Source organism: Myxocyprinus asiaticus, chromosome 21, assembly GCF_019703515.2.
Source record: "Myxocyprinus asiaticus isolate MX2 ecotype Aquarium Trade chromosome 21, UBuf_Myxa_2, whole genome shotgun sequence".
Classification (NCBI taxonomy): Eukaryota; Metazoa; Chordata; class Actinopteri; order Cypriniformes; family Catostomidae; genus Myxocyprinus; species Myxocyprinus asiaticus.
Genome location: NC_059364.1, coordinates 682,501 through 699,524, shown reverse-complemented (window position 1 = coordinate 699,524; position 17,024 = coordinate 682,501). Strand labels below are relative to the sequence as shown.

Sequence of the window (17,024 nt, the reverse complement as noted above, 5' to 3'; positions counted from 1 at the left end):
CGGTGGTAGGTCTGATCACTGACAATGATGAATCAGCCTACAGAGAGGAGGTGCACACTCTGACATGCTGTTGTCAGGAGCACAACTTCTCCCTCAATGTCAGTAAGACCAAGGAGCTTGTGGTGGACTTCAGGAGAAAAGAGAGAGAACACAGTCCCATCACCATCAATGGAGCACCGGTGGAAAGAGTCAGCAGCTTCAAGTTCCTTGGTGTCCACATCACTGAGGAACTCACATGGTCCGTCCACACTGAGGCCGTTGTGAAGAAGCCTCATCAGCGCCTCTTCTTCCTGAGACGCTGAGGAAATTTGGAATGAACCACCACATACTCACATGGTTCTACACCTGCACTGTAGAGATCATCCTGACTGGCTGCATCACCACCTGGTATGCAACAGCACCGCCCTCAACCACAAAGCCCTGCAAAGGGTGGTGCGAACTGCCAGACATATCATCGGAGGTGAGCTTCCCTCCCTCCAAGACATATATATACCAGGCCATGTGTGAAAAAAGCTCGGAGGTTCATCAGAGACTCCAGCCACCCGAGCCATGCACTGCTCTCACTGCTACCATCAGGCAGGCGGTATCGCAGCATCAGGACCCGCACCAGCCGACTCCATGACAGCTTCTTCCCCCAAGCAATCAGACTTTTGAACTCTTGATCTCTCACGATCAATATACATCAGCACTGCACTTTATTAATCTTATTATCTCACACCGGACTGTCATAAATTCTATTCTCTCTTAACAACACACTGGCAGCTGACTATCAACCGACAGCCTGAATGTCAATACAGTACAATACAACATACTGTATATTTTATATATACAATTTTATTGTATACTGTGTATTCTATATTGTGTGTATGTGTATTCTATATTGTGTGTATTGTATACTGTACAATGTATATTATTATTGTATATTGTGTTGTGTAATTATGTGTATATTAGATATGTAAATTGTGTTGTATGTCTCATCACTGTCATGACTGCTATGTTGCTCGGAACTGCACCCAAGACTTTCACCCACTGTTGCACTTGTGTATATGGTTGAGTGACAATAAAGTGATTTGATTTGATGATTTGATACTAATGATACTATAATACTAATGATACTAATGATCATATGATACTATGATACTTATAAAATTATGATACTAATGATACTATGATACTAATGGCACCACAGATGGCTGCCTCAGTGTGGAGCTCACCAGTTCTTTTGCTGATGAACTGTTAAATATTCGGCAGCAAACACCAGATAATTTTTTAACAGTATTTGATTATTCTGATGTTTTGTTGGACATTTTAGTCGGAGAAGCTGCAGTGCTGAACAAGTGCGCTACTAAAAGTTACAAGCAAGGGAAGCGAGCCAGCACGATGGTCAAACTGCACTGCCAAGCATACATCTCTCAAATCTCCGCTCTCTTCCTAACAAAATGGACGAATTATTTCTCCTAACCAGTACAAATAAGGATTTTTCAAACTCTGCTGCTCTGTGCTTCATGGAAACCTGGCTGAGTGAAGCCATTCCGGACAGCGCGTTACATCTGCTGGGCTTTCAGCTGTTCAGAGCGGATCGCATCGCAGAGTTATCAGGGAAAATGAGAGTCGTGGAACATGCTTTTATATCAATGAAAGTTGGTGTACAGATGTAACAGCGTTGAAGAAGATGTGCTGCCCTAATTTAGAAGTGCTCTTCCTCAACTGTTTGGAGTCTTTCCTCAAGCCTTTCTACTCACATCACAGATCACATCACAGATATGGAACAACAACACCTGGATTTTAACAAAGCAAACCTCACCCGTGAGCTGCCAAAATACAAACAGCACATTACATGCCCCACCAGAGACAGAAATACACTGGATCACTGCTATACAACATTAAAGGATGCATATCGCTCTGTCCCTAGAGCAGCTTATGGACTCTCTGATCACTGTCTGGTTCATCTTCTTCCAACCTACAGACAGAAACTAAAATCAGCTAAACCTGTAGTAAGGACTGTAAAGAGATGGACCAATGAAGCAGAGCTGGAACTAAAAGCCTGCTTTGACTGCACTGATTGGAGTGTTTCTGAAGCTGCAGCCACCGACCTGGACAAGCTCACAGATACTATGACATCATATATCAGTTTCTGTGAGGATATGTACATTCCTACTAGGATTTATTTAACAGGCAACAATGACAAACCATGGTTTGCAGCAAAACTCAGGCAGCTTCATCAGGTCAAAGAGGATGCTTAAAGAAGTGTTGATAAAATCTTGTATAATCAGGCCAAAAACACAATGACAAAGGAGATTAGAGTGGATAAAAGAAGCTATTCTGATAAACTGGAAAACAAGTTTTCAGCTAACGACCCTGCATCAGTGTGGAGAGGCCTGAAGGGCATTACTAACTACAGGACACCATCCCCCAACACTGTAGGGAATCAATAACCGGCTGATGACCTGAATGTGTTTTACTGTAGATTTAAAAAGCCCAGTCTCACACCCCACACCCACTCTGACCTTCACTTCACAAAAACATTAGCACCTCCTGCAACCACCCTCCTCCCCCCTCCTGCTACTCAATCTGCACTTAAGATCTGTGAAGAGGATGTGTGCCGGGTTTTCTGGAAACAAAAGAGAAGGAAAGCACAGGGCCCACATGTTGTTTCAACCACTTATCTAAAATCATGTGTTGACCTGCTGGCCCCCATCTTCACACAGATCTTCAACAGATCACTGGAGCACTGTGAAGTTCCCTGCTGATTCAAACGCTCCACCATCATCCCTGTCCCAAAGAAACCCAAGATTGCAGGACTTAATGACTACAGACCCATTGCTCTGACGTCTGTGGTCATGAAGTCATTTGAGAGACTGGTGTTGGCCCACCTGAAGGACATCACTGAACTCTTTCTGGCTCTCCTGCAGTTTGCCTATCGAGCTAACAGGTCTATGGATGATGCTGTCAATATGGGACTGCATTATATCCTGCAACACCTCAACAGACCTGGTACTTATGCAAGAATCCTATTTGTGGACTTCAGTTCAGCCTTCAACACCATCATCCCAGCTATACTCTGGACTAAATTACACCAACTCTCTGTTCCCACATCTATCTGTCAGTGGATTACCAGCTTTCTGACGGACAGGCAGTAGCTAGTGAGACTGGGGAAATTCACTTCCAGCACATGTACGATCAGCACAGGTGCCCCCCAGTGATGTGTGCTCTCCCCACTACTCTTCTCCCTGTATACCATCAAGGATGCCTCTGTCAAACTCCTGAAGTTTGCAGATGACACCACTGTCACTGGCCTCATCCAGGATGATGATGAGTCTGTATATAGAAGGGAGGTTTGAATGGCTGGCTCACTGGTGTAGTCAAAACAACCTGGAGCTGAACACGCTCAAAACAGTGGAGATGATTGTGGACTTTAGGAGGAACACCCCAACACTGACCCCGCTCACCATTCTGAACAGCACTGTGGCAGCAGTGGGGTCACTCAGGTTCCTGGGCACTACCATCTCACAGGACCTGAAGTGGGAGACCCACATTGACTCCATTGTGAAAAAGGCCCAGCAGGGGTTGTACTTCCTTCACCAGTTGAGGAAGTTCAACCTGCCACAGGCGCTGCTGATACAGTTCTACTCAGCAGTCATTGAGTCTGTCCTCTGCACTTCAATAACTGTCTGGTTTGGTTCAGCTACCAAGTCAGACATCAGAAGACTACAAAGGATAGTCTGGACAGTTGAATGGATTATTGGTTCTCAGCTTCCCTCCCTTCAAGAACTGTACACTTCCAGAGTGAGGAAAAGGGCTGGAAAAATCACTGTTGACCCCACTCACCCAGCCCACTACCTCTTTGAACGGTTGCCTTCTGGCCGATGCTACAGAGCACTGAGCAGCAGAACCGTCAGGCACAAGAACAGTTTCTTCCCAAGCCATTCACCTTATAAACAGTTAAAACTGCCCTAATACTCTCCATTGTGGCAATACAATAATGTGCATATTCAACTATTCATTCATATTTATTTTCCATTTATATTTAATTGTCATAAATCACCTTGCACATTACTATATATCTGTATATAACATATCTGAACAACATTACTGCCCTACTGTAGTTTCCTCTATTTATTTATCTGTTGTATCTTATTTTTTATTCTTATTTCACTGTTTATGTATATATGTATATTTCAAATGTTTGTATGTATATGTTGTATATGTATACTTTCTGTATTCTCTTTGCACTGGAAGCTTCTGCCACCATGACAAATTTCTTGTGTAAGCATACTTGGCAATAAAGTTAATTCTGATTCTGATTCTGAAGTGGTTGAGGAGTTTTTGTCTCACACATAAAGCGCCATCTGCTGACCTGCTCACACATCGACGACACAGAAGAAAGACAACCCTCCATTTACAGTAATTAACATTAACATTAACAAGGTGGATTTTATCAGCACTAATAAAGACGAATAATTTAATCAAATACAGAGGCTGTTATAAATGTGATTGTTTAATGAGAGCAGCATACATGTGGATTACAGTGGCCTTCACTAAAGTACAATATAAAAGCATCTAGGTGTAATTAACTAGCTTATAAAACACAAACATGAATGGATGGTGTTCTTTTTAACCCACAAAGAGATAAAAACAAGTAATAATATACAAAAAAAATCAAATGAAAAGATTATACAAAAGCAGTTCTTAAAAACAAGAGGCAACTGGATAAAAACATACTGCAAAAAATTCCTTCATTTTCTAGGCACTTTTATTTGCAAAAGTCAAAGTCCAGCTTTTATTTGATTCTACACCAGATTAAAAGCATTCAGTCCAAAACTGCCACAGGAAGTTCAGCTGCATGAGAAATTGAGACTGCATGAGTTTGTAGAAAATAAACACTTGGCGCAAAAAAACATCTTAAATACATCAGTTACCAATATAACCTTCAATATTCAAAATCGTCGCACATTTAACATTGATATTTGAAGTGTCATTTATGAAGCTTCTATATATAGAATTTTGTAGGTAGTGAGTTTCAGAACAAAAAGAGACATGTGGATGAATAAAAATGTAATTAATAATGGCTTAGGAAATATTTGCAATCTGAGGCATTGCATATGTATTTATTACAATAGCACAGTCCCCTCTGAGCACCTAAAAGTAATTATTAAGAACAGTGCTGACAAATCCTCTCGGGAACACTTTATTTTAAGGGTCTGCAGGTTGCATCTCAGATATGCAGAAGGGGACATTTGGAGATTCCACCAGCAGGTGGTAATAAAGTCCAAACTCAGAAAATATAGTGGAACATCAAATGATGTCAATGACGATCACTGTTGTAGCCATTTTATGAAAATGATTTGTGTTAAACTATCTAAAGGTTTATTTTTCAATTATTATTATTATTATTTTTATATTTACAATTGTATTTATGATCTATGTTGTATTGATGAAATGGTAACACTTTCCATGAAGCTCATATTTATAATGCATTAGTAATGTCTCATAATACACCTTATAATAAGTTATAACTTCTCATAAATAATTATAACCACAGTTATAAGTACATTATAAGACTTCCTCTATTCATAGTTATTCTTTAGAGTATAATGCATTATTATAACACAAGCAACATTCAATGTTAAAGCAGCAGAAGTTAATAAAGTTAATGTTATAAGTGCTGTATAGTGTAAACAGTCAAAAGATCATATTATAAGTGTTCTTTACCTGCTTTAATTAAAGTTACAAAAGTAATATCTTCTTATAAACAGTCATAACATAAACGTGTAACATATATTAACATTACATGTCAAACTTATATAACGGAAGTTATTTATAAAATAATTCTCCAAATAAGATTTACAAACATGAAAGTTGATTGAATATTATTTTTAGGGTTAGAAGAAGATCGGCCACATGTGTGATCAACATACTTTTCTTTTTACTATATATTTTTATTTTGTTGCTTTACATATATAAATATTTTTTCAAATATTTTAAAATCTACATCACCTGTGTGTTATTTTGTATTTTGTGCGTGTGTAATGTTTATAACTTACAGCATGACTTATAATGTCTTATAAGCACTTATAAATATCTTATAGATGTTTATAAGAAGACATTGCTTTTGTCACTTAAAGTATACCTATTATACAGTATATATTACAAATATATATAATACATTATAACTTCTGCAGGTAAAACTGGATGTTGCTTGTGTTATAATGCATTATACTCTAAGGTATAACTATGAATAGGTAAGTATTATAATGTATTAAAATTGTGGTTATAATTATTTATGAGAAGTTATAACATATTATAAGGTGTATTATGAGACATTACTAATGCATTATAAATATGGGCTTCATAGATAGTGTTAGCTATATTTTTTCCATCTGTTGTCATAGTGATTTTTAAGTCGCTGCAAACGGTGCCGGTGGAAGAAGTTGGAGAGAGAATTTGTTTTTGATTTGATATGATTGTTTTGACCACTTCATTATTTTGATTATATTTTTGTTTCATTTGAAGTGTCATTTGAATTTAGAAATATTTTTGGTTTAATTTTCAACATCAAAATCGAGCGGTAGAAGTGAAGTGTGTTCAGATACGATCACTGTTAATACTAGCCATGATTTGTGTGTCAGGAGATGAAAATGATTAATAATAATTACATTCTCTGTAATTTAATGGAGCATGCATCCATATCCTGAACCACATTTTCCAAGTGTATAAAAGGAGCATAGAAATAGAAAAATGCCTGATATTCAACAAGGACACAGTTAATGCACAAAAGAATGTAAATCCATATTTTTATTCTTTTAATTCATTGCATACAGTCCATGAATGTGCTGTGTTTGTTTATATTGCTTGTGTTTGAGGGAATGGACTATATAAGAGGACGCAGATGGATCAATAACCAGAGAAGTACCTCAGAATTAAATTGCACTTGACCTGATTAACGTTCGATTTCACCAAACCCACTTGCGCCTTGACTTAGCGCAGGATTGCACGGAAATACCGAAACTTTCTGGCCATTGCCAATGATTTTGCGTGTATGAGTTATGACACTGCGCTGCGCTTAGCGCTGGCGCTCTTAAAATAGAGCCCATAAATTAGATAGCCTTTGTTTACATTCAGTTCATTTTAAACTACTGTATTATTCATGCTAAAACAGCCCTATTATGTCTTCAGTTCATTAGAAATTGAGCATTAATTGCATTACTTTCTACACAAAAATCAGACGTTTAATACATTTTCTTGCTTAACTAGTGCACTATTGTGGACCCTTAAAATAAAGTGTTACCATTCTCTCTTATATCTCACAAACACACACACACAAACACATCATTTTACATAAATGTTAACTGAATTCTAGCTTTGAATGTCAGTCTCTAATTTTATTGTCACGGTACAACAACGAGCGGTAACAGTGATCTCTTCCATGAGTTTTGTCCTAACCAAAGTAGCTCCACCCACAGTGAAGTCTCATTGGTTGAAAATCCTGCTCCACATGCAGTATATTAAACATCAGATTCTGATTGGCTCTGCGTCATGCAGCATTTTGCTTTTTGGTGTGTACAGACAAACCTGCACCTGCTGTTCAGACACAGTGGAACTACATCCTCCTGTAAAAATAGTGTTTAGTGTGTACTTACACACCTACTAAATTAAAAGGTTACCGGCAAACACACACACACACACATATGACTGCACAACTGTACACAATGCAAGTTCAAGTCCTTGAAACAAGACTTCAGCATTTAAAGTACCGCTCATGGCCGACACACACCTGCGCTTGTACCCCTGAAACAGCTGCGATTGTCCTGCGCTGGCAGAGGTCAAAGTTCACACCCAGAGCTCCCTGAGGTTTCACTGACAGGAAGTAAAGTTCACAGCCAAACAACAACAACACAGTAAACAGACTGTTCTGGGGACAGAAGCATATTTGATCACACCGTGTTTAAGGCAGGTGAAACTCCCTGGATCTGAGCATGTGCACTCTCTCTCTCTTGCTCTCTCTCACACACACACACACACACACACACACACACGGTCATGAACATTGTAGTGTCTGAACACAGATTCTCGTGTCTGGCTTTGAGTCTCCATGAGTCTGTGATTGTAAGAGTTTGATGGTTTAGACTTTGGTGTCTGTGGGTAACTCGGACAGTGTCTGGGCGATCTCGCTGAAAGTGGGGCGTTCTTTCGGGCTGGATGCCCAGCAGCGGCTCATCAGACTGAAGATGTGAGGAGGACAGTTCTCCGGAGGAGACAAACTCAACTTACCAGCCTGAAGACCTAAGAGACAGAGAGGGATGAATGATTGATCACATCAAGAGATTAAATTCTGGGTTCATTACAACAGGACTCAATAGCCTCGTTTCCACTATCAGGCCAAATTAGTTTGTGCTAGTGCATGCCAGGGCCAGCTGTGTTCCCACTGTCACTTCCGGGACTTCACTGTGCCTCCTGAGGGCTTTCTTGGGGCCAACGGCCAATGACCCACCAATTACCTTTGGGCCAAACAAGGCCAATTGAGGAGTGAGGCGAGTTCAATGTCAAAGGCGGAGTTTCGCCGAACTTCCCAGGTTGTGTATCCAGCGCACGACAGGTTTGGAAAAAACAGTACAAATCCGTTAAAACACCCAATGGACAAAACGGTGCCCAAAGAAAAACTTTCCATTGTTCGGTGAACTTTCACAGATGGTGTGCTGGGACATCGTGCCGCTGTTAGTGGAGAGACCACTCGGGACAGTTACAGTCGACGCTAATTTATCTTGCTGTTTACATTCGATATAAACTCAATATTCTAGATAACTAGATAACATGATTCCTCAGCTTGAGCTTCCCTCTTGATTGTGAAATGGGCGAGGTGTGTGACGTTGGCACAGCAGCGGTGTTTTAAGGGCAGGTTTTAGGGCAACGCTGCGGGGTTATTGGCCCAATGGTGGGAATGCAGATCGGTTTTGGTCTTGCGGCTTGAGGTCCGAGGCTATTGGCCCCAGCTGGCCAGTTGATAGCCCTGGCTCGCACTGGCCCGATAGTGGAAAAGCAGCTAATGGCCAGGGTCAGAGAGTTTCAGGCCAGTGCTGCATTGCCACTAAATACATGAACTGATCTTGTAAATGTGTTTTTATGACCCTGAAAATTCTACCAATTTTAACTTTTCACCAATGGGTTACATATATGAGGTTTTGTCAAACTGTGTGAATGGCATCAGTAGGATCAGATTGAAAATTGCAAATCAATCAGTAATGTTTTGCATTTTATGCCAATTCTTTTTATTTATTTTTTTGTGGTTAAAATAAACAAATTAACATTAAAAATATATATATATAAATATAATTCCTGGCATGTGTACATACTTATTTAAATATAGTTTTTGTGGCCAGTGAAACTGTTGGCAGGGCAAGTCAGAATCTGAACTACTGGCCCAACTTTATCAGATCAGGGTTATGAGCAGGGTTTCTTTTTTAAACATCAACATTTTTAATAAATAAATAAAGACCTATTTAAGACCTTAACAAATAAAATCGATGATGAAAATAAAATTAATCAAATTAAATTAATGAATATAAATTAAATTATTAATGAAACTTTAATACAATTAATGTTCATACCAGGATAAACCTACACAAATAATTTTTTTTTATACTTTATTAAAAATAAATAAATAAATAAATAAAAGACTAATATTTTACTTCAACAGGCAGGAGCACAAATTAAATAAGGCCAGAACACTGACAATCAGCAAAACCGTACATCTAAAAGTTTAAAAGTTTTTCACTAAATGAGTTAATGGAAGAATCATACAAATTAGAGGTCGACCAATAGCGGATTCTGCTGATATCGATAACTTAGGTGTTGAAAGAAAGCAGATACAATGTTCTTAGTCTTTCCTGTGATGCTACAAGAGTCCAAACTGAGTGAAATCACAGATAAAGTTTTGCACCAAAATTAAAAAATAAATAATAAAGAAAAAAAGTAATAAGATTTGGTTTATAATGAGAGAGACCTTTCTTAAAAACAACAATAAAATATAGCGATCCAAAATCATACAGATAAATTAAACATTTATATATATATATATTTATATAACATATATACCGATGAAATATTTGATATGGTTATTTATTTGTTTATTTATTTATCTAATTGATTTCTTCACTAATTCACTGAGGTGATATTATTGTAAACTCTGCACTGGAAATTATTCAAATATTTGGTTATTATATGTACGTACGTATTCGTCTAATAATCAATGGACCCTTTTCACACTTTCACATTTGTGAAGCGGATGTCGTCATAGTGGGGTAAACTATAGCGGCGATTAGGAAGAACAGTAATAATCAGTGCCACTACAGTTCTCCTATTTGCACAACTTCTAAAGAAAACGTCTGGATTTGTGTTTCCATGAAGATCCAAAAGATGCTGAGTGTGTTCATGCAATTAAACGTGAAGATGATAACGTTTGTCATTAAACGAGGAAGCACTTTCATCTGTGGACATTATTGTCATGATGAGGACTTACAGCAGTCGCTCACAGATGAAACGCTTTGAAATCTGAGCTGTACCGTCACAGTTTCACTGGAATGATTACACATCACAACCAACACGAGAGTGTGTGTTTGACAGGGTTAGAAGTCAGAAGGAACGGGACATGGGTCTCTCCACTCCTTCACATCCTGCGTCGCCCCCATCAGGTCTTAGGTTCACCAAGATCTGTCTTCGTATTCGTATAGATAACCCTCAAATAAGTTTCGATTTAACCGTTGATGGACGATGCAGCTGAAGGACTGTGAAAACACACACACCTCGTCAACAGTTGTGTTTACCCAACTATGACGACTTCCGCCTGTGAACACGGACGTGTGAAAAGGGTCCATGGATGTTGTTATTAATAACTTTAGTACTGTTTTACAGACGCATGAGGGCGCTATGCGCACATGTCATCTCTTTTGCCATTATATAAGAATAACATGTATTGTTATTATTATCCTACATGTAAGATAAAAGTACAAATGTGATGATGTTGTTTCTGCGTCATCTTCAGCCCTCTCTCCCACCCTCCGTATATAAGTCAGCGTCCGAATTTACTCACTCATTTCATGTACTCCTTGCCTGATATAATGCACTCACAGATATCCACTATATAGGAAATAGTGAATGAGTGAATGGTGAATGAGTGAACAAGTGAGCGATTTCAGATGCAGCGCATGTCTTCAGAAGTGATTTGATAGGTGTGGGTGAGAAACAGATCGATATTTAAGTCCTTTTTTATTAAAAATTCTTGAAGAATGTGAATCGGCAAAAACAAAAGAAGAAAGTGAAAGTGGAGATTTAGAGTAAAAATGACTTAAATATTGATCTGTTTCTCACACCTAAAGTGCATCCGGAAAGTATTCACAGCGCTTCACTTTTTCCACATTTTGTTATGTTACAGCCTTATTCCAAAATGGATTAAATTCATTATTTTCCTCAAAATTCTACAAACAATACCCCATAATGACAACGTGAAAGAAGTTTGTTTGAAATCTTTGCAAATTTATTACAAATAAAAAACAAAATAATCACATGTACATAAGTATTCACAGCCTTTGCCATGACACTCAAAATTGAGCTCAGGTGCATCCTGTTTCCACTGATCATCCTTGAGATGTTGCTACAACTTGATTGGAGTCCACCTGTGGTAAATTCAGTTGATTGGACATGATTTGGAAAGGCACACACCTGTCTATATAAGGTCCCACAGTTAACAGTGCATGTCAGAGCACAAACCAAGCCATGAAGTCCAAGGAATTGTCTGTAGACCTCCGAGACAGGATTGTATCGAGGCACAGATCTGAGGAAGGGTACAGAAAAATGTCTGCAGCATTGAAGGTCCCAATGAGCACAGTGGCCTCCATCATCCGTAAATGGAAGAAGTTTGGAACCATCAGGACTCTTCCTAGAGCTGGCCACCCGGCCAAACTGAGCGATCGGGGGAGAAGGGCCTTAGTCAGGGAGGTGACCAAGAACCCGATGGTCACTTTGACAGAGCTCCAGCATTTCTCTGTGGAGAAAGAGGAGAATCTTCCAGAAGAACAACCATCTCTGCAGCACTCCACCAATCAGGCCTGTATGGTAGAGTGGCCAGACGGAAGCCACTCCTCAGTAAAAGGCACATGACAGCCCGCCTGGAGTTTGCCAAAAGGCACCTGAAGGACTCTCAGACCATGAGAAACAAAGACTGAACTCTTTGGCCTGAATGGCAAGCGTCATGTCTGGAGGAAACCAGGCACCGCTCATCACCTGGCCAATACCATCCCTACAGTGACGCATGGTGGTGGCAGCATCATGCTGTGGGGATGTTTTTCAGCGGCAGGAACTGGGAGACTAGTCAGGATCGAGGGAAAGATGAATGCAGCAATGTACAGAGACATCCTTGATGAAAACCTGCTCCAGAGCGCTCTGGACCTCAGACTGGGGTGAAGGTTCATCTTCCAACAGGACAACGACCCTAAGCACACAGCCAAGATAACAAAGGAGTGGCTACGGGACATCTCTGTGAATGTCCTTGAGTGGCCCAGCCAGAGCCCAGACTTGAACCTGATTGAACACCTCTGGAGAGATCTGAAAATGGCTGTGCACCGACACTCCCCATCCAACCTGATGGAGCTTTAGAGGTCCTGCAAAGAAGAATGAGAGAAACTGCCCAAAAATAGGTGTGCCAAGCTTGTAGCATCATACTCAAAGACTTGAGGCTGTAATTGGTGCCAAAGGTGCTTCAACAAAGTATTGAGCAAAGGCTGTGAATACTTATGTACATGTGATTTTTTTTGTTTTTTATTTTTAATAAATTTGCAAAGAATTCAAACAAACTTCTTTCACGTTGTCATTATGGGGTATTGTTTGTAGAATTTTGAGGAAAATAATGAATTTAATCCATTTTGGAATAAGGCTGTAACATAACAAAATGTGGAAAAAGTGAAGCGCTGTGAATACTTTCCGGATGCACTGTATCATATCACTTCTGAAGACATGGATTAAACCACTGGATTACTTTTATGCTGACTTTATGTGCTTTTTGGAGCTTTAAAGTTCTGGTCACCATTCACTTGCATTGTATGGACGTACAGAGCTGACATATTCTTCTAAAAAATATTCATTTGTGTTCAGCAGATGAAAGAAAGAGGTTTAACTGTTTCATAAGGTCTTAGAAGTTCTGCTAAATATTCAGGCACCAACCCATTTAATGCCTTATATGTAGTTAATAAAATATTAAATCAACCCTAAAATGAATTAGTAACCAATGCAAAGAAGCTAAAACTGGAGTAATATGATTAAAAGACCTTTTTCATGTCAAAAGTGTAGCTGCAGCATTTTACACTGATTGTAGCTGTGCTGAAGTGTGTTGATTTAACACTGAAAAAGGGCATTATAATAATCAAGGAGAAACTAAATAAAAGCACGAATAAGCTTCTCTCTATCCTTGAAACTCAAGACATGTCTCACCTTGGAAATGTTCCTTAGCTGATAAAAACAAGTAATTCATCAACAGTAGATCCAGCTATATTGAAGACATTTTTATGGCCTTTTATTATATAAAAATACTGAATTTAAGACTTTTTAAGGACCTACAGGAACCCTGCATGACATCAGACAGGTGATATGACATCATCAGACAGGTGTAATCGTCTCTACTCACCTTCCAGCACATCTTCATCATTGAGTGTTGTGTACGGCAGCTCACCAACACTGAACACTTCCCACATCAGCACACCAAACGCCCATACATCAGACTTACTGGAGAAATCATCCTCAAACACAGACTCAGCTGGCAGCCACCGGAGAGGAATCCACACCTGTCTGTGGTGATAGTACTCACTGAAAACAGACAGACAGATGAGAGACAGATGACATCTCTTGCTCAACACAGCTGTAATGGATCTCACTGATCAGCAGATGGCCCTCATGATGCATGAAATGTTCAGATCCCTTCACTCAATGTACAGCCGTTTACATGTCAGGCGCTAGATCTTCTACTAAAAGGAAGACACTGAATGAATTTGATCAATAAAATAAAAATGCAATGAAAATGAGTGTCCTTAATGTTGATGCTGCTGTGCATCATGTCTAATAACACCCTTTAACTGTGATTATATTCAGAACAGCATGATGTGTCGTATATTTGTAGCTGTTTTGTGTTGTTGTGATTCACACCTGTTATAAACGTCTTTACTGAGACTGAGTGACGACACTTTCACGTGTCTCTGACTGCTGATGAGACAGTTCCTCGCCGCAAGATCCTTATGGACAAAACGCTGCTTTGACAGATGCTGCATCCCATCAGCCACCTGTGCACATATAGACACCTGCGGAGACAGATGGGTCATGACTCTCAACGTCACATTTATAAACACTTTATAAACACATTTCACTTGACAGAGATCATGCAGACAGTTCTGTGGTTTGAATGAATACTCACTTTAGTTTTGGTGCTGATTGGATGAGGTTTGATTTTCTCATCGTTACTCTTTGATATCCTGAGAAACTGTTTGAGATCCCCCTGAAAAAAAAAAAATCACAAATACATCACAGTTTATATGATAAAACTTTATATTAACTTACCAAATGCAACTAAATTACTGTATAAAAACACCTTTGTTCCATTACAGATTGAATGTACTCTGTGTTTAGTTCTAAAAGAGACTGATAAAGACTTTTATTCTATAATGCGAGTGAATTAACAGTACCAGATCCACATATTCCAGAATCATGTAATGTGGTTGCGTCTCTCTGCAGAGTCCCAGCAGTCGTACGATATGAGCGTGACGGACTTTACTGAACATCTCCAGCTCTCGTCTGAACTCTGATTGGACGCTTTCATCTCGACTCTGTAAACTCTTCACCACCACCACCGTCTCCTCCTCACCCTCCTCTATAGACCGCGCTTTAGCCAGAAACACCTCACCGAACACACCTTTACCTGCACACACACACACACACACACACACACACACACACACACAGTTTAATATAACAGTGGAAATGTAATATTTGTCTATAGTGACGTAATGTGTCCAGCTAAAATGACAAAATAATTTGTACAGTAATATATACAAACTGATATGACAAAATGTCAACAAAATATCCTTAAACTACAAGAAAATATCATAATATAAAATACAAATAACAATTTAAATATAGTATTTCTTTAACTTCACTTTTCACACTCACTAGTTTATTAACCCTTTAAGCTCTGAAGGTGTTTTTTAACATTTCCGGTTTCAGTGGCATACCCAAAATTAAAGACTTATAGCTCGACAAAAAAAAAAAAAAAAAATGGAGGATCATGTGTTTGGTATAATTGTAAAGAAAACTTTTAACATTTTCTAATGACATAGATTATGAAACATTCTGAGACTTTCAGACTAAGAAACTGCTGATCACAAACACACACACACACACACACAAAATTTGAGCCAAAAATTTACTTTTTTTTCTTATTTTTCTTATTTGATATTATATATATCTGGGTGTAAATAAGGTGGCTCCGAAAACTGCTTTTGTTTTGTTCCCAATCATGTCAACTGTATCTGAGAAATTGTATGTTAATAAGACAAAGCAATCAAAAGTTATAACATTACAAAAATAATTTATCAGTGCCCAAAAACATCTCCAAACAAATAAAACATAATAACTGTACATAAGAACTAATTACACATGCAAACACAACAATGACTAAAGGTTTTCATAGCATGCAGACATGATTTCAGTAATGAGATTTCACAGAATGAGTTTCATTCTGTGTCATTTGAGTCATCATTGAATCTGTATCATGTATTTGGCGCCATCTCCTGGTGGTCATATGTAACATTGTGCTTCATGTGGATTATCTAATGATCTACACATCTGATTATCTTGTGTGTGGACTCGTTTGAAAGATAATCACCTCCTCTAAGTAATGGTATGTGATATTTTATGTTCCATTTATGTTTCGTGAAGTTATAAGTGGAAACGCAGCATATAAGCAACACCATCATAATTGTCAGAGACATATATTTAGCTATTACTCGCTATATTTTTGTCTGTGTGTAAAACAAATAGGCTGGTTGTATTCTACTCTTTGAGAGCTGTGAGTCCAACAACATATGACACATGACTATTTGATCAGTTTGATGATTGCAATTTTTTATTATAAATGATCAAAACGGAACACTTCTGATTTGTCTGCAAATTTTAAAGCACTTGTTCAGTTTTGGTCATAATGTCTACATGCATTGGAAAGTAGAGCTTCTAAGCTTTCAAACGATACTTATTTTGTGTTGGTCAAGACTGTAGTTATTAATAATGTGACCATTATTTATTTTTTTCTAGCGGGCCCGCCGAGCTTAAAGGGTTAATTTTTCTTCTAACAATGTCCATCAGTGTATGTTCATGCATCACAGGAGATTTATGTCATTCAAGTCATGAAAATTCCCACCACAGTGTCATTTCCAGCACATCTCAAAATTCTTCATTGTATTTAATAGAATTCTGTGCTGCAAATGACGCTGATGGAAATGACATTTTAAACCTTTTTTCAAATATAAAGTCCAACTCCTGTGTCTTGCTAAGACTAATTTCATAGCTAACATTTTAGGTATCCTAAATACACAGTATTAAATAATATTTTAAAACTTTTTGCGTAGTTATTATATAAATTATTGTATATAATACATATATAACAGATATTTTTAATTATTAGGGCTGGGAAATTTAACATGTACATTTCTGCAATTAATAGTTGACTGTTTAACAAGTTAAAAACTTCCTGAAACTTCACTAATGTTTTCCCCACTTCCTGTGAATAAAATTGGCTTATATACCTTTCCAGGATGTACACGCTTGACTCAATTGCACATCCTAAAACAGAAACTGATTGTGTGAAGCAGTGCACGCTTATTCATTACACAAGAAGTATGTCCCGGACATGATAAACATGAGAACGGATTTGCTGTATGCTGAGCAAGCGGTGAGATAAGTGTGGAAGAGATCGCATCTCTCAAAACGCTCGC

General features: G+C 38.5%; 1 protein-coding gene across 2 annotated transcripts in view; it reads right to left on the bottom strand.

Moving 5' to 3' along the window:
• Window positions 1-6,780: 6,780 nt before the first annotated feature.
• Window positions 6,781-17,024, bottom strand: part of LOC127411920 (inactive tyrosine-protein kinase 7-like) — a 127,421-nt gene continuing 117,177 nt past the window's right edge. For both annotated transcript variants that reach the window (XM_051647825.1, XM_051647827.1), the window contains exons 16-20: window positions 14,721-14,953; window positions 14,453-14,533; window positions 14,188-14,339; window positions 13,673-13,851; window positions 6,781-8,283 (exon numbers count right to left, since the gene is read on the bottom strand). In XM_051647825.1, the coding sequence (XP_051503785.1) occupies window positions 8,123-8,283; window positions 13,673-13,851; window positions 14,188-14,339; window positions 14,453-14,533; window positions 14,721-14,953 (806 nt within the window). In that variant the 3' untranslated portion in view covers window positions 6,781-8,122. The remainder of the gene's footprint in view (window positions 8,284-13,672; window positions 13,852-14,187; window positions 14,340-14,452; window positions 14,534-14,720; window positions 14,954-17,024) is intronic.